This window comes from Lepidochelys olivacea, assembly GCF_965140295.1.
Source record: "Lepidochelys olivacea isolate rLepOli2 genome assembly, chromosome: 1".
Taxonomy (NCBI): domain Eukaryota; kingdom Metazoa; phylum Chordata; order Testudines; family Cheloniidae; genus Lepidochelys; species Lepidochelys olivacea.
Genome location: NC_140411.1, coordinates 325,034,529 through 325,057,606, shown reverse-complemented (window position 1 = coordinate 325,057,606; position 23,078 = coordinate 325,034,529). Strand labels below are relative to the sequence as shown.

The 23,078-nt window shown below is 41.2% G+C and overlaps 1 protein-coding gene across 1 annotated transcript in view; it reads left to right on the top strand.

Annotated features, from left to right (window-relative positions):
* Window positions 1-2,528: 2,528 nt before the first annotated feature.
* The window catches only part of ABCD2 (ATP binding cassette subfamily D member 2), a gene marked incomplete at its 3' end in the record, with an annotated part of 64,829 nt that continues 44,279 nt past the window's right edge, over window positions 2,529-23,078 (top strand). The window contains exons 1-5 of the mRNA XM_084613232.1: window positions 2,529-3,576; window positions 5,268-5,448; window positions 13,055-13,176; window positions 18,107-18,275; window positions 22,662-22,756. Coding sequence (XP_084469358.1) covers window positions 2,539-3,576; window positions 5,268-5,448; window positions 13,055-13,176; window positions 18,107-18,275; window positions 22,662-22,756 — 1,605 coding nt within the window. The 5' untranslated portion in view covers window positions 2,529-2,538. The remainder of the gene's footprint in view (window positions 3,577-5,267; window positions 5,449-13,054; window positions 13,177-18,106; window positions 18,276-22,661; window positions 22,757-23,078) is intronic.

The window sequence follows — 23,078 nt, the reverse complement described above, 5'->3', positions numbered from 1 at the left end:
GCCTCTTCCCACCACTGCATGAAACAATCAACCTCTCCTTTTGCCAATTTAGTTTTAGGTTGGCCGAGTTTGTCTTTTAAGACGTCTACTCGGTCTTTGTCCCAAGATACTAACAGTGGCCACTGAATTTTGGGATTCTCCTGAGTTAGCCTAGACCATTTTTCCAGAAATTTACAGGAGTCCGGACCTTTCCTAAAATACATAAAATGAGCCGGCGTTCCTTTCGGGAACTGTCCCGACTTAGATGTCTGGTTACCCATACAGGAGGACTTTACACACCAATCACACAAGAAGGAAAGTCGGGTTCGTCAGAGCGATGCCCGGTGCAACACACAAAAGGAGCCCACAGGTTACTGCCTCAATCGCCCTTGCTTTCACACCAAGGGTTTTACCCAAGGCACGGTGCGGCTGCGATTGTGCAGATTTCACTTACTCAGACCGTGGGGAGAGGAACCCTTTGGTCAGCCGATCCCCAGGCGGAGACAGCGCCCAGACTCAAACACACCACAGGGAGGACGGATAGACACAGAAACAAGACAGTCCTCAGTCCGGACAAAACACAGAAATAATTACCTGACCAGATTCCTGATGTCAGATCCTGGGATCCCTACCAGAACAGAGTGGGAACCAACAGGTTCGATGGCACAGACTTCACTGTGGTCATGCACCCTTCCGTTCTGGCGGAGGACCACTCGGGCCAAATGCCCAGGTGCCGGCTTGCCATGGCTGTCCTAAGAACGGTCAGGAGTCACACGGCTCCAGTGAAGATGGTTGCCATCTCGTTGGAACTTCCAAATTGTCAAAGTCAGATTCAAGGCTCACAGAATTTGTCAGATCACTCTGTTTATTAGCAAAGCGCTTTGCCAATGCACCCAGATATATGTGAGCCCCATGCAAAAGCTCAAGCTAACTTATTTATACAGAAGCCAAAGCCAATTTAACATAGGAGACAAAAGGAAGCAGAAACTGACAAATATACATACATATCTTATGTGCATACTAACGTTTACCAATCTCCTAGCTTAGTAGGAGTTCTAAGTTAATTAGTTTGAGGACCCATTGTCTCACACTCCTTAACGTTTCTCTTCCTGACAACTATATTTCAACAAACTCTTCATGCAGCATTTCTTTAATGAATTATAATTTCAATATAATTTATTCTACTTTCACACTGGAAATCTAAGTACACTGTGTCCACCGGATCCCCTTTGTCCACACGTTTGTTGACCCCCTCAAAGAACTCTAATAGATTAGTAAGATGTGATCTCCCTTTACAGAAACCATGTTGACTTTTGCACAACAATTTATGTTCTTCTGTGTCTGACAATTTTATTTTTTACTATTGTTTCAACTAATTTGCCCGGTACTGACGTTAGACTTACCGGTCTGTAATGGCCAGGATCACCTCTAAAGCCCTTCTTAAATATTGGCGTTACATTAGCTATCTTCCAGTCATTGGGTACAGAAGCTGATTTAAAGGACAGGTTACAAACCATAGTTAATAATTCCACAATTTCACATTTGAGTTCTTTCAGAACTCATGGGTGAATGCCATCTGGTCCCAGTGACTTGTTACTGTTAAGTTTCTCAATTAATTCGAAAACCTCCTCTAGTGACACTTCAATCTGTGACAATTCCTCAGATTTGTCACCTACAAAAGACGGCTCAGGTTTGGGAATCTCCCTAACATCCTCAGCCATGAAGACTGAAGCAAAGAATTCATTTAGTTTCTCTGTGATGACTTTATCATTTTTAAGTGCTCCTTTTGTATCTGGATCATCCAGGGGCCACACTGGTTGTTTAGCAGGCTTCCTGCTTCTGATGTATTTGTTATTACCTTTTGAGTTTTTGGCTAGCTGTTGTTCAAACTCCTTTTTGGCTTTTCTTATTACATTCTTACATTTAATTTGGCAGTGTTTATGCTCCTTTCTATTTACCTCACTAGGCTTTGACTTCCACTTTTTAAAAGATGCCTTTTTATCTCTCTGCTTCTTTTACATAGTTGTGAAGCCACGGTGGCTCTTTTTTAGTTCTTTTACTGAAGAGTTTAGGTAGCTCCCAAGTACCTTCCCTCCTCCCTTCAGTTCCCCTTTTGTTCCTCTCTCTGGAGGTAAATCTAGAAGTGATACACTTGCAAAATCAGCAGCCCATTGGTGACTCTTTCCCCACCCCCTCAACCTCTGATGCGCCTCCTGGGTGGTCCTCCCAGTGTCTAGCGACGCTCCTGCCAAGGCCAATACCTAGCCCAAGTTGAGCTGCATGAATCGGGTGCTGCCAGCACGGACCGGCCCTGTTCCGGGCGCAGGATTCAGAGCGCGCCGCGCGGGGCTGGGAAAGGTCCAGAGGGAAGCGGTGGGTTCCCCAGCTCTTCGCAGCCAATGAGCGGGCGGCGGAGGCGGAGTTGGCGGCGGCGGATCTCAGCAGGCGGCAGCTCTCGGTGCATCGGAGGGAACCATCCGGCCCTGGGAGCCGGCGTCCGTCCCCTCGCCTCTGTTCCAGCAAGGGCGGCGGGGAAGGCGCCGCGGCAGAGCATGAGGCATGCCCGGGCTTCATGAACGTCCCTCCTCGGCGGTCTTCCTCTTGGGCATGACCCAGCGCCAGAGCATCCCTGCTCCGCGGCGGTCCCTGCGGCTGTGCGACATGACCCAGCTGCTGCGTGCCGCAACCGGGCGAGGGAAGTGGAGCGGATCCAGCGCGGCCAAGCGGGCTGCGTGCCTGGTGGCTGCGGCATATGGGCTGAAAATCCTCTACCCCGTCCTCCGCAAGCGCCTGCAGCAGACAGCCTGCGAAAAGGGCTTGCAGGCTGCCTGCCGGGCGGGAGGGGGAGAGGAGCCGCTGCATTGCAGCCGGATCCGGGGCAGAGCCTCCCCAGCAGTGAATGCGGAATTTTTCAGGCAGCTGCTGGAACTTCGTAAGATCCTCTTCCCGAAGCTTGTGAGCACCGAATCGGGCTGGCTTTGCCTCCACTCGGTGGCTCTGGTCTCCCGGACCTTCCTCTCCATCTACGTGGCCGGGCTGGATGGGAAGATCGTCAAGAGCATCGTGGAGAAGAAGCCCAGGAGCTTTGCCATCAAATTAATCAAGTGGCTCATGATTGCAATTCCTGCCACTTTCGTGAACAGCGCCATACGGTACCTGGAGTGCAAGCTGGCCCTAGCCTTCCGTACCCGCCTGGTGGATCATGCCTATGAGACCTACTTTGCCAATCAAACTTACTATAAGGTGATCAATATGGATGGGAGGCTGGCGAACCCTGACCAGTCCCTGACCGAGGACATCATGATGTTCTCCCAGTCGGTGGCACACCTGTACTCCAACCTGACCAAACCCATCCTGGATGTGGTGCTGACATCCTATAGTCTTATCCAGACCGCCAGGTCCAGGGGAGCAAACCCCATCGGGCCTACGCTGCTGGCAGGGCTTGTGGTGTATGCCACGGCGAGAGTACTGAAAGCGTGCTCACCCAAATTTGGCAAGCTGGTCGCAGAGGAAGCTCATAGAAAGGGTTATCTACGGTACGTCCATTCGCGGATTATAGCCAATGTGGAAGAGATCGCCTTCTACAGAGGACACAAGGTAAAATGGAAATAAAGGCAAGGACTAAAATCTGGGATGATTCAGAACTGTTGCTGTACTACTAGATGTTGATCTACTGTAATAATGGTGGTCATGTGCCCTCGCCCTCTCCTCTGTGAGGGATATGAATTCCTCTGATTCCTAAACCTGTTTACGATATATACTCTCCCACATTGTTTGGAGAGAGACAGAAGTATAGAGTATTCTCCATTTTATTTTTCTTTTAAAGTATTCCTACTTCTGAGCAGCATCACGTTTCTCTAGTAAATTTTAGTTTCCCTTTTCTGTCTCGTTTCCAAAAGGTGCCCTAGCTCTTAACCTTTCCTGCCTCTTATTTCTCCCCTATTTTATTAACTAAGAATATTTAATGATACAGAAATACTATTTCTCTAAATGCAAAAATCAGTAGCACACAGTAATCTAGAAGAAAACTTTGCTATAGTTTAGATGGCAACACAGTCTTTGACATTGTCTTGTATAGATAGCTAAGGAAAATTGTTGTCACTACAGTCCTAAAGTTGCTGAAATAGAGTACACTATTTGGGTTATCAGTTACATAAAAGTAACATAATTTAAAAATCAGCATGTTGAAGAAATTTTCAAAATTATATTGTGAATTTTGACTGCATTGTGTTTAAAATGGCTTTTAAAAAAGTTTCACATAATGTGAAAAAGAAAATGGCAAAATTTCACACTACCCTTTTGGTCAGTATTAATTAAAGTATTAATAAGACAACATAAACATTTAATTTTTATAGTAGCAATGAGCACCAAAAATTGTCTGCAGCACTGCATTAACTGCAGCTCAAATAAACATTAAATTCAACACTTTTTTTCCGATTCCCACTTTTGTGTGGGCTCAAATTGACTGCATTATGTCATACTGATTTGTCACTTTTCAGAGTAGCAGCCGTGTTAGTCTGTATTCGCAAAAAGAAAAGGAGTACTTGTGGCACCTTAGAGACTAACAAATTTATTTGAGCATAAGCTTTCGTGAGCTACAGCTCACTTCATCGGGTGCATTCAGTGGAAAATACACTGAAAATACACTGTATTTTCCACTGAATGCATACGATGAAGTGAGCTAAAGCTTATGCTCAAATAAATTTGTTAGTCTCTAAGGTGCCGCAAATACTCCTTTTCTTTTTGATTTGTCACTATTCTTGACTCATTTCCTTGATGTAGATTATCACTTCCTCTTGGCACATTGCTGAAAGACATGAAATACCAATTCGAGGTATTGGTTCTGCAGATTTACTCAGGCAAAACTCTCATTGGAATAAATTGGAATTTTGCAGGCTTGAGTCCCCAAATGTTGCCTATTCCTCTTCATTAAACATGTAGAATTAGTTTTACTTTGATGGTAAGGAACAGCTTTTATCACTCACTTGTATTTTGCTCTGGTACTGTGAAGTGGGTGGAAAACTGCCAGAGTGAGGTAAAGGGGCATTGGTGTAAATCAGAATCAGGCCCAATGAGTTCCATGAGCTATGCTGATTTACACTGAGAATGTGGCCCTTTGTGTAAACAGATACCACATAGCTTGCAGTACTGATTGCAAGGTATAGTGAAGAATTCAAATCCGAACACTGGTTATTTGATTATATTATAAGTACGTGTGTGTGTATTGTACCTATATGTATATTAATATTTACTATTCTGTGTAAGTACTTACATTTTTTTAACTATAGGTGGAGATGAAACAACTACAGAAAAGTTACAAGGCTTTGGCAGACCAAATGAACCTCATATTGTCTAAACGTTTGTGGTACATCATGATAGAGCAGTTCCTGATGAAGTACGTCTGGAGTAGCTGTGGTTTGATTATGGTGGCGGTACCTATCATCACAGCAACAGGATTTGCAGATGGCGGTAATAAGACTTTTATTTAATTTCAAATGTTTGTTTAAAGATATTAGTGTAGAAGACTAGTCACGTAAGAAGACTACGTTTCATTTTAATACCATTTGTAGCTGCCGCGCTATAATATCCAAACACCATGCATGCCTCATCCTTGGGTAGCTCCTGGGATGTGTTTAAACTTTACAAACAAACCACTTGAAGAAATATCAGTGACAAAAAACATATCTTTGAATTTAAACCTGATAAACAGAATACATTCTGAATCAAAGGATAGGTTTTTCAAATAAGATGCCAAGGTGAATTGTGGAGAAACAGTTTATAAATATCACTTTAACCATTTACTGCCCTTTTTGATGTATGAAGATGGTCTCACAAACTTTAAAATAAAATCTTGTTTTTTATATTCGCAATATCAAGAATGTCAGGTGCTGGCTTTCCTCTCTTCACAGGCCCTAAGCAGTGATGTCTCATCAAGTTGTAACTTTAGCTGTAGCTCCCATGCCCCAACCAAGGCTGGGAAGATGTGTCAATTCTCAGAATGTCTGCTGCTATATTATTAAATACTATCTGACTATCTAGTGGTTTTTCTGTGGCGTTTGCTCATCACCTTAGTATCAGAGTGCTTCACAAACATTAATTAATGTTTATTTATTCTGTTTTGTGCTGACCTGTGTAAGAATCAGCATCTCCTCTCACCTCAAGTAGAGTACAGAAAGGGATGTGAAGCTCAGGTTATAGGCTTTTATGACAGAACTATTCAGGTCTTCTGAAAATCATGTCCAGATCTTCCAGCAATGAGAGCGAAGTGAGGCCCTGATTTTAAAGTTGTTTGAAATGTGTTTTTTTTTTTTAAAAGTCAGGGAAAAAATGCAGTTTGGCAGAGCAGGAGGCAAGGGGAATGTGTTAAATTAAGAAGTAGTAACAAGCAAAAAAAAAATTATTTGCTTATTACATAGAATCATAGGACTGGAAGGGACCTGAAGAGGTCATCTAGTCCAGTCCCCTGCACTCATAGCAGGACTAAGTATTATGTAGACCATTCCTGACAGGTATTTGTCTAACCTGCTCTTAAAAATCTCCAATGATGGAGATTCCGCAACCTCCCTAGGCAATTTATTCCAGTGCTTAACCACCCTGACAGGAAGTTTTTCCTAATGTCCGACCTAAACCTCCCTTGTTGAAGTTTAAACCCAATTCTTCTCCCTCCTCCTTGTAACAACCTCTTATGTACTTGAAACATGTGCAACTCTTTGTACTTTCAAAAAAAGAAAAGGAGTACTTGTGGCACCTTAGAGACTAACCAATTTATTTGAGCATAAGCTTTCGTGAGCTACAGCTCACTTCATCGGATGCATACTGTGGAAAGTATAGAAGATCTTTTTATACACACAAAGCATGAAAAAATGGGTGTTTACCACTACAAAAGGTTTTCTCTCCCCCCACCCCACTCTCGTTCTGGTAATAGCTTATCTAAAGTGATCACTCTCCTTACAATGTGTATGATAATCAAGGTGGGCCATTTTCAGCACAAATCCAGGGTTTAACAAGAACCTCTGAGGGGGGGGGTAGGAAAAAACAAGGGGAAATAGGTTATCTTGCATAATGACTTAGCCACTCCCAGTCTCTATTCAAGCCTAAGTTAATTGTATCCAATTTGCAAATGAATTCCAATTCAACAGTCTCTCGCTGGAGTCTGGTTTTGAAGTTTTTTTGTTGTAATATCGCAACTTTCATGTCTGTAATCGCGTGACCAGAGAGATTGAAGTGTTCTCCGACTGGTTTATGAATGTTATAATTCTTGACATCTGATTTGTGTCCATTTATTCTTTTACGTAGAGACTGTCCAGTTTGACCAATGTACATGGCAGAGGGGAATTGCTGGCACATGATGGCATATATCACATTGGTGGATGTGCAGGTGAACGAGCCTCTGATAGTGTGGCTGATGTTATTAGGCCCTGTGATGGTGTCCCCTGAATAGATACGTGGGCACAGTTGGCAACGGGCTTTGTTGCAAGGATAGGTTCCTGGGTTAGTGGTTCTGTTGTGTGGTATGTGGTTGCTGGTGAGTATTTGCTTCAGGTTGGGGGGCTGTCTGTAGGCAAGGACTGGTCTGTCTCCCAAGATTTGTGAGAGTGTTGGGTCATCCTTCAGGATAGGTTGTAGATCCTTAATAATGCGTTGGAGGGGTTTTAGTTGGGGGCTGAAGGTGACGGCTAGTGGCGTTCTGTTATTTTCTTTGTTAGGCCTGTCCTGTAGTAGGTGAATTCTGGGAACTCTTCTGGCTCTATCAATCTGTTTCTTGACTTCCGCAGGTGGGTATTGTAGTTGTAAGAATGCTTGATAGAGATCTTGTAGGTGTTTGTCTCTGTCTGGGGGGTTGGAGCAAATGCGGTTGTATCGCAGAGGTTGGCTGTAGACAATGGATCATGTGGTGTGGTCAGGGTGAAAGCTGGAGGCATGTAGGTAGGAATAGCGGTCAGTAGGTTTCCGGTATAGGGTGGTGTTTATGTGACCATCGTTTATTAGCACTGTAGTGTCCAGGAAGTGGATCTCTTGTGTGGACTGGACCAGGCTGAGGTTAATGGTGGGATGGAAATTGTTGAAATCATGGTGGAATTCCTCAAGGGCTTCTTTTCCATGGGTCCAGATGATGAAGACGTCATCAATATAGTGCAAGTAGAGTAGGGGCGTTATGGGACGAGAGCTGAGGAAGCGTTGTTCTAAGTCAGCCATAAAAATGTTGGCATACTGTGGGGCCATGCGGGTACCCATAGCAGTGCCGCTGATTTGAAGGTATACATTGTCCCCAAATGTAAAATAGTTATGGGTAAGGACAAAGTCACAAAGTTCAGCCACCAGGTTAGCCGTGACATTATCGGGGATAGTGTTCTTGACGGCTTGTAGTCCATCTTTGTGTGGAATGTTGGTGTAGAGGGCTTCTACATCCATAGTGGCCAGGATGATATTATCAGGAAGATCACCGATGGATTGTAGTTTCCTCAGGAAGTCAGTGGTGTCTCGAAGGTAGCTGGGAGTGCTGGTAGCGTAGGGCCTAAGGAGGGAGTCTACATAGCTAGACAATCCTGCTGTCAGGGTGCCAATGCCTGAGATGATGGGGCGCCCAGGATTTCCAGGTTTATGGATCTTGGGTAGTAGATAGAATATCCCAGGTCGGGGTTGCAGGGGTGTGTCTGTGCGGATTTGATCTTGTGCTTTTTCAGGGAGTTTCTTGAGCAAATGCTGTAGTTGCTTTTGGTAACTCTCAGTGGGATCAGAGGGTAATGGCTTGTAGAAAGTGGTGTTGGAGAGCTGCCGAGCAGCCTCTTGTTCATATTCCGACCTATTCATGATGACAACAGCACCCCCTTGGTCAGCCTTTTTGATTATGATGTCAGAGTTGTTTCTGAGGCTGTACTTTGAGAGTGTATACTAACTTCAGAAGAAGATAAATCCACAAAAAAAGAATACAATGATTAAAAATTCCTGTTTAACATTTTTAGATACTGCATATTCGAGCTTAGAAACTATAATGATAGGTATCCTAGCAATACCTAAGCTAAATAAATGGATAGCAAATGACTTTGAAGTTGGCTCAACAAATCTCCATATACATGACTGGAATCATAAGAAATCTTAAAAAATCAATAAGATTCACCATGCAAAGATTCTGTAATGCTTTGTATATGAAAAGATCAATTTTAAATCCAGTACATTTAACCAAATTGCCAAATTCCTTATCAAATTCAGACAATATGCACAAATTTCACCTGCTCTGAAATTTGGTTATCATATTCTAAACAAAGGAGTTTATACAGGTCCATATTACACACAACAACCAGTGAAGGATAACAGTGCTTTAGTACTTTGGTAACAGAAATTATGTTAGCCAATTTAATGTACTTTCTGCTAAAATGGAACTAAGCGCAGCTCAGCAGAATCCCTTAACTGATGAAGAGATTATTTAACCACAAAATGTAAATGTCTCCTCCCTAGCCCTTCACCCATGAATCAGAAATAGGTTAGTTGTCCTTCAACAAGAGAGAGCCGCTATAAAGGTGTAGAGAGGAAAGGAGCAATATTTCACCCATATCATTCTCTGACATCCAGGAATGGACCTCTGACAAATATGTTTAAAATGTGGAAAGAGCAGAAGGTCAGAAAAATAAATCTGTCTTCTCCAAATCAGTGATAGGCTTGGAGGAACAGCAAAATGTTAAAGTGTAGAACTTATTACAGAGCCCTGAGGCATTCTACAAGAACAGGGACAAGATCAGAAATGCATTATTAATGGTGACAAATTGACCCCATCAAGTGGTAAGAAGTAAACCAGGTATGCTAAAAATCCAACAAGTGCGGCTCACCGCTGAAGGCAGATTAGTTGGAGAAATAGTACTGTATCCAATCAGATCAAGTGTGGAAGGCAAATGAAGTTGGTTAAAATCTCAGGAATGGAAACTAGAACTGTCATTGATGAATAAACCCATTAGAATCCAGGAAGTGTTTGGAACCGAATAGCTAGTGTTTAGAACTTATGATCATGCCTGAAATCACATCTGTTCACATAGATGTGATTTCAGACAGCAGGGATTGCATCAATACAGCAATAGCCTTTTCACTGTTGCCAAAAAAAATTGGGTATTTGTATGTATTTAAAACACACACACATCAGAGCTAGTGCTACCTTTACTGATATCCATTCGCTGTTACAGTATATACATTTTGTAAGGATCATAGACTCTCAGGGGTGGAAGGGACCTCAGGAGGTCACCGAGTCCAACCCCCTGCTCAAAGCAGGACCAATCCCCAATTTTTGCCCCAGATCCCTAAATGGCCCCCTCAAGGATTGAACTTACAACCATGGGTTTAGCAGGCCAATGCTCAAACCACTGAGCTATCCCTCACCCCAATACTCTACTCTTCTCTAAGTACTCTAGTATGCAAAAGGAATCATACAAAAACTACCAGTAGACCAAAATATCCTAGTGTTTAGAACTTATGACCATGCCTGAAATCACATCTGTTCACACAGATGGTCATCAGACAGGAGGGATTGCATCAATACAGCAATAGCCTTTTCACTGTTGCCAAAAAAAAAAATTGTGTATTTGTATGTATTTAAAACACACACACACACACACACATCACAGCTAGTGCTACATTTTCTGATATCCGTTTGCTGTTACAGTATATACGTTTTGTAAGTTGTTTTATAGTACTCTAGTATGCAAAAGGAATCATACAAAAAATACCAGTAGACCAAAATATCTTGAATGTAGTTAGTTCCCTGGAAATTAAACATTAATGACAATGAGACTTTAATTTCATTAGGCACAATAGATATGTTTTTTCCATAAAACAAATGGGATTAAGAAGTTTTATAAGTGGGGAACATGTTAAACTACTGACAGAGGTTAGATACTAGACTGGCCTAGTCTGTTGTAAAGTCTGCACTTCCTCTAACACAGAAGGAAAAGCCTATATATGAAAAATATTGGAGAAAATGATCAAGAAAAGTTATTTTGGGCAGGTCTGGTGGTTTGATTTCAGTCATGCAATAATTGAGAATTGTGTTCTGGAACAGTTTAAAGTTCTTCAAATTTACCCAATTTTAAACCCACAATGACATCTAAAATGCTGGCTAGATCAGTAAAACTTGGTTATCTGCCAAGAAAGAGTTATAATTTTTTTTTTTAGTTTGTGCTACTGAATTGGCAACACTACTGAGACCCTTATTCACATGAATCCTCCAATTGGAGTAAATGTGACAATTTACATGACTGTCTATATGAGTGAGGGTTTTAGGATCACACCCTAACTCAGGAAGGTTCTGTCCTTTTCTAGAAAGGCATGACTCTCATTGTGTACCAGATGTGTATATCCCAGTGTGGTGGGTGACACACTATTGACTTGGCATAACTTAAACTAAAAAGTCTGAATAGCCACAGTTTTCTTAAATAATTCAGAAATTGAATTTTGAGACAAAGGGAGGCCAAATTGGGGTCTTACATATATGACAGTAACTTTCTATATAATAATTTTGGCCCGAAATGTTTATACTTATCTCTGGTGTATCTTCATTGATGTAAGTGGAGTTATACCAAGGATGTATTTAACCAGGGTTTTTTTTGGTGACTTGATAAATTAAAACAAACCAGTGTTTGGGTATCAGGAGCTTCAAAAGCAAAAAGAAGATACAGACAGGTACAATGAGATTTGGTACAAGATTTATGGTACGGGATTTCAAACACTGCAGAGTCTGACCTTGTCATGGAGGTGAGAGAACCACTCGCTACATAAGAAAATTTTGCTTATGTTGCTTTATCATTACCTGCCATAGAACAGCACATAAAGTGACCATCATGTTACACCTGTAGGAAACTGCTCACAGATTTTCTTGACTAAAAGCACTGAGCCAGCCTAATAGACGTTATTAATAACAATTCCTGATATAGGAGTTGGCATACTGGATCAGCCTACTAGTGTGGCTTGCCTAGTGTCTGGCAGTAGCCATACTTCAGAGAAAGACAGAAGCTCCAATCTGCATATCCTCCCCAAACCCCTTTTGCAACCTAAAATTTTACATTTGGTTGACCATATATTGTCATCTTAATTTGCTTAGTTGCAGATATTAAGGATTATACATTATTCATTCTTAAAAAATTCAGCTACATTATTATCTTGATGATTTTGTGGAGGAGCAAATTACAGATTGGCTCTGTGCTGTATAGCAGTTTCTGTGGGTGTGATGACGGCAAGAGATATCACAGTAGCAGAGTTGGACTCCAGGCTTGAAACACTTAATGAATTTTACTCTGGTAAAAACAAACACTTCATGTGAAGATATTATACTTAAAACATAAAAGTGTTTCTTTTTCCCATGCCCTCTCTAGTTTCAGCTGCCATTTTTGCCTTTGTCAGTTGTTCAGGGTATTTTCTCACAACACATCTCTTCTTGCTCTTATTTGATTCAGAAGAATTTTCATGTTAACAGGTTACAATGTTATAAACAAAGGATAATGACTTCATTATGGGATCAGACAGACAGAGAAACTGGGTGTGAGAAAGAAGGCTTTTACTCAAACACAGATCCCTCTAATACTACCAAGAGGAATATAGAAACTTACTGACAGTTAATTGCATTCTTATAAAATATTCTAATTTTGCCAAATGTGCATCAGTATGAATGCTCCTTTTTAAGTGGAGTTGAAGAATTAAGTAAGGTTAAAAATGAATAATAGCAGTACTAGTAAAAACAAAACAATGAAACTGAAATTCTGTTTTAGAACATTACTTAGGTTTGACTCATTACAGTTGTGGTAAAACTCAGACTGAGTAATGGTATATTAAAAAGAAAAAGAGGCTGATGAGTGTTAAAAAGAAAAAAGGATGATCTGTGTAAGAAGAATTTCTCATACTCCCATTTTTTCTTTGTTACTAGAAGTTTTATGCTAATTGCTTGCCTTTCTGATTCCTTTCAGAAAGTTGTCTTCATAGAGTTAGTGTTCTTAACTTAATATCTATTTTAATAATGGCTCACATTTTAACCATAATTTAATTTGTAGAGATATTTTTCAGAAGAATATTTGAACAGAAGAACATTTTTTGCTTTTAGAATTAGAAGATGGCCATAAACAAGCAATGGTTAGTGAGCGAACAGAAGCCTTTACTACTTCACGAAATCTGTTGGTCTCTGGAGCAGATGCCATTGAAAGGATTATGTCTTCTTACAAAGAGGTATTGTGTGTCATTTGTAGTATACAACTGAAAAGAGAAATAAATGAAAATAAAACAGAATTTGCAAATGTAAGATTTTTTTTTTAAATTTCTTTTGTAATGATATTGGGGCAGATTCTGCAGTCCTTAAATCAATGGGAGCTTTTCTGAAGTGAAGACTGCAGAATTTGTCCCTTAGTAACTTAAGTACAGCTAGTATTTTAATGTGGGGATAATTTGTGGCCCATGAGCATAAACCAGGGGTCGGCAACCTTTCAGAAGTGGTGTGCTGAGTTTTCATTTATTCACCCTAATTTAAGGTTTCGCGTGCCAGTAATACATTTTAACATTTTTAGAAGGTCTCTTTCTTTAAGTCTATAATATATAACTAAATTATTGTTGTATGTAAAGTAAATAAGGTTTATAAAATGTTTAAGAAGCTTCATTTAAAATTAAACTAAAATGCAGAGCCCCCTGGACCAGTGGCCAGGACCCAGGCAGTGAGTGTGCCACTGAAAATCAGCTCACGTGCCACCTTTGGCATTTGTGCCATAGGTTGTCTACCCCTGGCATAAACCATGACAGCATTTTCTAGACTAGAGCCAGATACTGTGGAGACTTCTCAAGCAGTTTTCCTAATAGACTGTGTGATTTTTGATTCATCTGTTTCAATACTTGGCCTACAATGTAGAGAGAATGCCTGGTTACCAATTATGTGAAGGTGTTACTATTCGCATTCAGTGTTAAAATCATTTGTATAATGCTATAAATTTACATGGCGCCTTGCAAACATGGCTGCTTTATGATGCAGAAAAAATAGCCACTAAATAATAGGTGAAAGACAGCAAACTGATTTGACTTGTAACACAATTACACTTTAATTCAGAGAGTATGAAGTGAAAGACCAGGGAGCTGAGCTTCCATCTTAATTTTATACTTAAAATTTTGCCAAAGAAGTATTGGGATACCACAACTTCATATTTTATTCTAAGTTCCTTTTAGGTGATTGCCATAGAATGGTAATATGCTTCCTGTGAACTTTAATATTTTATGGTAATAAAGTAAGAATCCCACTCCCTTTTCTTACACAAGCAGTCCTGTATCGGTCAGCGGAACTGACCTCGTTAGTAAGATGGGCAATGTTTGGCTTTTTGCGATTTCTTTTTTTTTGTCTGTAGGCCACTGGTGTAAATCCAAATTTTCAGTGTTTTGATGGATAAGTCTATAGGCTCATGCTTTGGAAACTGTTACCACCTGTTAGCTTTCCTGCAGCGTGAGAGTTGAGATGATGGTCTAAGGTTTGTTCATAGGGTACAGCGTTCAGTATCACAAACATCACTGTAGCAGAGAACACTGTTTGGAGTGCTGGTTTGAAGTCTTAGCAGAGGCCAAGGATTGAGGGCTTGATTCAACTCCCACTGAATTCACTGGAGAGTTTCCCAATGACTTCAGTGGGAGTTGGATGAGACCCTGAATAGGCTTGGAGGCTGAATTACATTGTCATATTTAGAAGTGGTCATTGCAGGTCAGGATGGAGGGCACACTGGTGAGACAATGTGGAAAGGCTGTCCTGCTGCTGTCCACGTTGTACCTGCTATACTGGTAGAAGGAGATCTTCAGTCTTAAATACTGTCAGTATAACTCTTTTCACAAGTGTTAGAGACAAAAAACTGCCAATGCAGGACAGTCTAGGCTTACTCATGGAGTTGAAACATTTGATAATTATCATGGGTTTTGCAATGTTCTCCTTATAAACTCCTATACGCTTATAAAACCATGGCTGAGAGCAGGACCTTGTAATTCATAACAAATAGCTGTTCTTTAATTTTGTGCAATTATGGGACTTGTCTAGAGTTACACTTCCTTATACCAGAGGTGTCTTCTAACACCAGGTTTGGATCGGGCTACCTCTAAATGCTTTACTACAACTAGCTGATTTGTTTGTTTTTTAAGACTATGTGTAAATGACACACCACTTTTGGTGGCGTGTAAGATACGTGTGCTACATGCTACAGTGAAAAGCATGCTGCATTCACGCTGTGGCGTGTTGCTACATGTCTCAGTGAAAGGCTCTGGCAATGGGGGAGGCAGCTGGGAAAGGTTCTAGCAGCTCCCCTCTGTCAGAGCCTTTCCCTCTACTGGAGTCTTTTCCTACGGCAGGGAAGGACTCCAGCAATGAGGAGCTGGCAAAACCTTTCCCCTCTGTCTCCCCCCGGTTGCGTCTTTTCCTGCAACAGGAAAAGGCTTCGGCCATGGGGAGTTAGTGCGACACTATACTGCTAGAAATAGCAGTGTAGACGAGGAGACACGGCTTGGGCAAGTTGGAGCTGTGTAGGGTTTGTACTCAGATACATACCCACCCCCTTTACTTTACTTGCCTAAGTCGTGCCTGACTGTCTACAGTGCTATTTATACCCGTGCTGGGCAGGGTGGTTACGCGGTATGTACTCTGCATGCCGCAGAAAGAAGCATACTGTTTAGATGCACGTTTATACTCATTGTTCTGCTATTTTTGCCTCTCCTAGCTTTCGACATCAGAATTTGTGTTTTCTGAACCTGGGAATCATTCAGTTATATTAGGAATAATACTTTTCCCTTCAGTCTTCTATACCTGTGCTTCTCAAGCTATCTGATATGGGGGACCGGCAATTTTTTTTTCCAATGTGCGTGCAGACCGTCAGCCGATGGCTCGCAGACCGGCACCAGTCCGCGGATCACCACTTTGAGTAGCACTGTTCTATACTACTGCAGATGCTTGGGTTTAATTACTCTCTGCCAGCAGATGCAAACAGTACATTGAGACTTTTTGGTGAGGTCATCACCCTGCAAGATAAGGGGCTTACCAGGTCCTAGAGCTCATTTGTTTCTGTCTCCAGCAGGCTGAGGATCAGTATCTTCAATGGCTGTGGAGACAGGCCTGAACAAAGGAGAAAGTCCTTGAGCAGGCATCAAAGGTCTAGGAGGATTTCCAGTTATGCACCAATATGAGGCTCCATAAGAGGCATAGACAGCGTGGAGTGCAGTGAGCTAGCCCTCAGAAGAGTACTATATGGCTAACTGCTGCAGTCATTTCAGGAGTAGGAAGTGCCCATGTTGCTTGGCTTTCACACAAAAAATAGATTTACCCCACAGGATTCCTCTCCTGTGAGATAGAGGATGACGAGGTAAAAATAAAACAGGTCAAGACCCTTCCTTAAGACCCTGTCAGCCCTGTCCCCCAGCGGCCCCCTTAATTGCAGGGGGTCCGAGGTCCAGGCAGAAGAGCAGATCTTTATCCAAAGGAGGATTCATGGGACCTTTGCCAGGGTCTGCTGGAGAGCCTTCCCTACATTTTTAGATGCCTCTCTCATTTGAGTCTCCGTTGCTCTGGGGCCTCAGCCTACCCATGGAATCCTGAGTACAGATACCAATGTGTAGAGAAGGGAGTACACCTGGGGTACGCCATGACCCCGTAGTAGATTCATACCTTTCTGTCGGTGAAAACTATCTGTCATATCCAGAGGAGAACAGCTGGACTTGTTCCTCTGCACTTTCACCACATGCTGAAAAATGTTTTGGTGTGGGTACACTAAACAGCCACCATCTCTCACTCAAATAAACCAACCTGGAGCAAAGATATGGCCAAGGAAAACCAGGTATTGAAAGCAGCCCCCCATTCATCCTTAACCATCCTATTTGTTATTCCCATAGTCAGAGTATGCAATAGAGCAGACTAGCCAAACAGATCCTAAATATGCTAGGGAGTGAGTTTTTTGAGAGAATTTGTCACAATAGAAGAAGACCTAAACAGACTAGACTGCCACAGAGTCCAACAGAACAGCAGAGAAGTATTTTAGCAGGACTAGAGATATGAATTCTAGCAGCCAGATGCTCTAGCAATTAAATAGAATGGTACACTGGCATGCTTTTCTCCCCATTGACCCAGGATGGGTGTTAGGAATCTCGCAAAAAAGCTCAGCAGTTCAGAGCCTCACAACAGCAGCATGAGTGCCACAGAAGAAAGAGAGAAAAACAAAGTGAGCTGCATCCAAATCCATTCCTTCCAAGAGAATGAAGTTTCTAGTCAGGGAAAGTTGCTTCAGTGCCAGCAAGGAAGTCCCAGAAGCATTCAGAGTGCGTGGCATTAGAAAGTTAAATGCATCGTGGCCTGGAAGGTGTATACAGAACTACAGGAGATAGGGAAGGCAGCCACCTGGGGTATATGTCCTTCACTGTTTAACCTGTAGTGTTCAGCAAATGTAATGTTCAGGCATGAGCTGATTCATCATTTGGTGAGAGCGCTGAAGGCAGCTTTCATGAGGTATAATCAGTCCCTACTGAATGGCACAGCGTTGCTTTTGGAGGTAGCCAAACATCTGGCTTGGCACAGAAAATCAAAGAGAGGAAAATTTTCCGTATGTGTTAAATTTTCTTTCTTTGATATCTTCTGCCAGCCCAGGCCTCCACCCTTCAAGCTTAGCACTATCTTCTGCAAATTTCCAGGACTTTTTCAAACAACAAGTTTTATACGAGGACTCCAAGGTCTAAAAATTGCATCTGGTGTATTTTGCACAATAAATTGCAATGATAGGAACTGCTTTAGGGGATTCAGCTGATAGATGGGAGCCAGCAGCCCCCTTATTTGCTGGTGATGACAGCACTAAAAATTCTTAAGGCCTTCATTCGAGTTATGCCAATTTACATCAGTTTAGAATCTGTCCCTCAACATAATGTCGCCATCTGCTGGCGGATAGGAACAGTACATGTGCATCTGGGGGGACTGTCAGAGAAGATCTCAAAGAAAGAAAATTAATTGGTGAGGAAAAATTTCCTTTTATTCTTAATCCAGAATGAAATCAAAGTAGTACTGAGTCAAAACAATTGGGAATGCTATCCATAAATTATTAGAGAAAGTATATAATTTCCAGTTTCCAGATTATGTAATTTAAACAGATTATTTGTTGTTTCTCAGGTCACTGAGTTAGCAGGCTATACAGCTCGAGTGTACAATATGTTTTCAGTCTTTGATGAAGTGAAAAGGGGCATTTACAAAAGAACTGCTGTTGTTCAAGAGATTGAAACCAACAGCAAGAATGAAGATAAAGCAGAACTACGTATTGATGGCCCCTTAGAAATCAAGGGTGGGTAATTCACATTTTGATACTTTTCTCTATAAACTCTTCATAAGAACATAAAAATGGCCATACTGGGTCAGACCAAAGGTCCATCCAGCCCAGTATCCTGTCTACTGACAGTGGCCAATGCCAGGTGCCCCAGAGGGAGTGAACAGAACAGGTAATGATCAAGTGATCTCTTTCCTGCTATCCATCTCCATCCTCTGACAAACAAAGGCTAGGGACACCATTGCTTACCCATCCTGGCTAATAGCCATTAATGGACTTAACCTCCATGAATTTATCCAGTTCTCTTTTAAACCCTGTTAAACCCTTCAGCCTAGTATGCAACTTTACTGGTATAAACAAAGCCTTTCTTTACACAACCCTTGCTGCTATTTCAGAGATGCTACAGATCAACTCCCCTCCCATTGCATATTCCTAGCCCACTTCTTTGCAGTTTTCTATGCCCCCCAGCAGACAGCCCTGAGATTCCTTCCCAATGTACTCTCACAAGGGCTGGCTGGAAATTCTCCATCAAAACCTCCACAGAAAATTGTTTTTTGTTTGTTTTTTTTACTTTTTTCCCCCAGAAAGAATCTGCTTTCCTTTAAATTTTTTTAGTTTTCATTAGAAAACTGAAACCTGAAACTTTTCATCTGAAAAGAGAAAAACGTTTATGTTTTTACTAGGATTTGGCCTAAAAAACCTCAGGCACTGAAAACCAAAATATGTTCAGTTTTCATATTTTCAACAAAAAGGCAATTTTCTGCTGAAAAATTTTCTGATCCGCTCCAACCCTCCTGCCTGCCTTTCCCCTTGCTCCTCCTACCCTCTACATTTTGTCATTTCCCCTCTGTCTCCACCTAAGGTCTGTGTATGTGTCCTCTGTGACTGAATTCTTACTGTGCCCCATTAACCACCTTCTGTCTCTATTCCCCGCCCCCATCCAGTTTCTTCCCCAGTCCCCTCATATGGCCTTTTGCCATTTACTCTTCTTGATTACCCACATTGAACACCTTCCATTTCTGTTTCCCAGCTGCTGCTGACAAACCAAATCCCTTCTCCACCCCCACAGGAAAAAATGTAGCTATTCAGAGGTGAAGGAGTTAAACTACTATATATGAAACTTTTTTTTCCTTCTCTTACAACATTATTGCCCTTCAGCACAGATTTCTCAACAGGGTCATAATAAACACCCTGAGGCGGCACAAACATTAACTGTTTTCTTGACCTTGTAGGACACAACAATGTGTGATTACCAATAAAATAAACCACATTTTATAATAGACTCTGTTTTGTAATGTGGTTGAGAAAAGGGTTTTTTAGTCCATAAAGTAGTAAATTAATGTACTTGGCCCACAGGCCATTGTTCTTTAGCATGGCTACCTCGTTATTTTAAAGACTGACTGCAGCTTGGGTCTGAGAACCCTGCTGACGTTTCAATGCGGTATAGCATCCCATTCTTTTTCCTTCAGCCCATACCAAGACTTTGTAGTCTCTGCAACTGTAGTGGAAACACATTTTCGGAGGCTCTCCCATCAGAAGTTCCACTGGAATAACATTTTTCTTCCTTTCTTTCAGCCTTCATAATTTCAGAATTCCCTGAATAGGAATTTATAACAGTGGAGGGGTATGTGTGTGTGTGTGGGTATCTGTGCACATGTGTGCATGCATGTAAGTGTGCATATTATTAAAAGAAAAATCCATATTTTAAACTGTCTTTTAAGGCAAGTTTTTTGCATTGACCCACACCACTTATTTCCTCTTTAATCGTCAGTATAAACTTGTGCCATCAACTAATGTTCTATTAGCCTCTGTATTTACTACAGCCCATAACTGTACTGGTGTAGGCCGAGAAAGAATGACAACCTGTTAAACAGACAAGGTGGGTGAAGTAATATGTTTTATTGGACCAACTTGTACTGGTCAGAGAGACAAACTTTCGAGCCACACAGAGCTGCTCTTTAGCGGGTGTCTCTCACCAGTAGAAGTTGGTCCAGTAAAAGTTATTACCTCACGCACCTTGTCTCTCTAATATCCTGGGACTGACATGGCTGCAACTACCCTGCATACAACCTTTTAAATGCTTTAGTAAAATAACAATAATATATTACTTTACTACAGTCATTCCTTATCTTATCATTCAGAATTATAAAAAGGATCATCACTTTATTTTTGTAGCAGTGCAATCAATTATATGCCTCATTACCTTACAAAACAAAACAAACAACCTCCCACCCCCTTCCATTAAGAGAACCTTAAGGTCTCAAAGTCAAGCACTCAAATGTTAGGAAATCCCAGAATTAATGTTGCCTGTACAACTCTCACCACAATATCTGCATATTTTACAGCTGTTAATGAATTGATCTTCACAAGGTCGGTTTTAGGGTATTATTATCCTTGTATTCTAGCTGGGGAACTGAGACATGGAGAAATTAAGGACAAATATGTCATAGGTACCCAACTTGAGATGACTAGGTGTTTCAGATAATTTAGCATTTTTATAACACCTTATATGTCCAAAGTGCAGCTTTGACTTCTGTTGAAGTCATGAGCACTCCTGAAAATCTGGTCCCAGCTGTCTGAGGTCAGGCACCTAGAAAATAAGGAACACACAGTTAGTGGCCAATGGTGATCATTTTAGTTCAAATGGCTTGTCCAGCATCATATGGCAGAGGCAAGGAGTAGAATCTAGTTCTCCAGGATAGCATTTTAATTCTCTAACCATAAGACTATATATTCTCTTCTGATGGTCTCCTGCCTCCTTCACTACACATTTTCCAACTTCTCTGACAAATGAGGCAGGCAACAGATGGAATATTCAGAGAATGTGGCTGCCAAATTCTACCACACCTTTATGTTCAGACTTTTTTCAGAGGCTTATAACTTGGCCAAATTTGGATGAATTTTCATGGAGATGGCATAAGGCACATCCCTGACATTGGGGTGACCTGTCTGCCAAATTTCAAGTCCCTGCTCCAGAGCTTGGAAGCAACAGAGCTTCTCAGCTAAGTGGTTGTAAGAACTATTTTAAGATAGGAAGAACACCCCTAATCTCATTCCCAGAAATCACCAAAATATTTTAGCTGAAACTTTGCAAAATTCAGCCTGAGGAAAATGCCCAACATGGAAAATTTCAGCCCAAATAGTTACAGATTGGTAAAGTTATAAGCAACTGAAAACAGGGCCTTATAATGGAAAGCGTAAAGCAACCGTAATTATAGGCACTGCTACCAGATTTACCTGTAACAATCCTGTATTTAATTGTTTCTTTATTTGGATTAGTTTAAGATTTAACAAAATACGTAGGGCTGTCAATTAATCACAGTTAACTCATGCGATTAACTCAAAAAAATAAATCGTGATTAATCACAGTTTTAATTGCACTGTTAAACAATAGAATACCAATTGAAATTTATTAAATATTTTTGGATGTTTTTCTACATTTTCAAATATATTGATTTCAATTACAACACAGAATACAAAGTGTACGGTGCTCACTTTATATTATTATTTTTATTACAAATAGTTTAAAAACAATACAATGTAAAACTTTAGAGCCTACAAGTCCATCAGTCCTACTTCTTGTTCAGCCAGTCACTAAAAGAAACAAATTTGTTTACATTTACTGGAGATAATGCTGCCCACTTTTTATTTACAATGTCACCTGAAAGTGAGAACAGGAGTTCACATGGCACTTTTGTAGCTAGCGTTGCAAGATATTTACGTGCCAGATATGCTAAACATTCGCATGCCCCTTCATGCTTCTGCCACCATTCCAGAGGACATGCTTCCATGCTGATGTTGCTCGTTAGAAAAATAATGTATTAATTTAATTTGTGACTGAACTCCTTGGGGGAGATTTGTATGCCCCCTGCTCTGTTTTACCCACATTCTGCCATATAATTCATGGTATATCAGTCTCGTATGATGACCCAGCACATGTTGTTCATTTTAAGAACACTTTCACTGCAGATTTGACAAAATGCAAAGAAGGTACGAATGTGAGATTTCTAAAGACAGCTACAGCACTCGACTCAAAGTTTAAGAATCTGAAGTGTGTTCCAAAATTGAGAGGGATGAGGTGTGGAACATGCTTTCAGAAGCATTAAAAGAGCAACAGTCTGATGCGGAAACTACAGAACCCGAACCACCAAAAAAGAAAATCAATCTTCGCTGGTGGCATCTGACTCAGATGATGAAAATGAACGAGCGTTGGACCGCACTGCTTTGGATCGTTATCAAGCAGAACCCATCATCAGCATGGATGCATGTCCTCTGAATGGTGATCGAAGCATGAAGGGACATATAAACTCCAGAAATTCGTGTCTCTCAGCCCTGTTCTTGGACTACTAGATCTCACTGCCCCCCTGAATGTTTCACTAACTTTTTTTTTTTTTTAACTTGTAGGAAAAGTTATTGATGTTGATCATGGAATTGTTTGTGAAAATGTTCCTATTATTACCCCAAATGGAGATGTGGTGGTTTCCAGACTAAACTTCAAAGTAAGATGATATGCAAGAATCTTCTGATTGTTGCCATCACATTAACACAAAACAACACAGAGTTCATGTACCCTATGTTAAATACTTGGAGAAGAGGGGAAGTCAAGAAAGGTAGGCATAGCGGCTCACTAGAGGCAGATATGTACAGGTTTCAGAGTAGCAGCCGTGTTAGTCTGTGTTCGCAAAAAGAAAAGGAGTACTTGTGGCACCTTAGAGACTGACCAATTTATCTGAGCATAAGCTTTCGTGAGCTACAGCTCACTTCATCGGATGCATCAGATATGTACAGTGTATCCTGCTCAAAGAAAATGGAGAGAGAGGA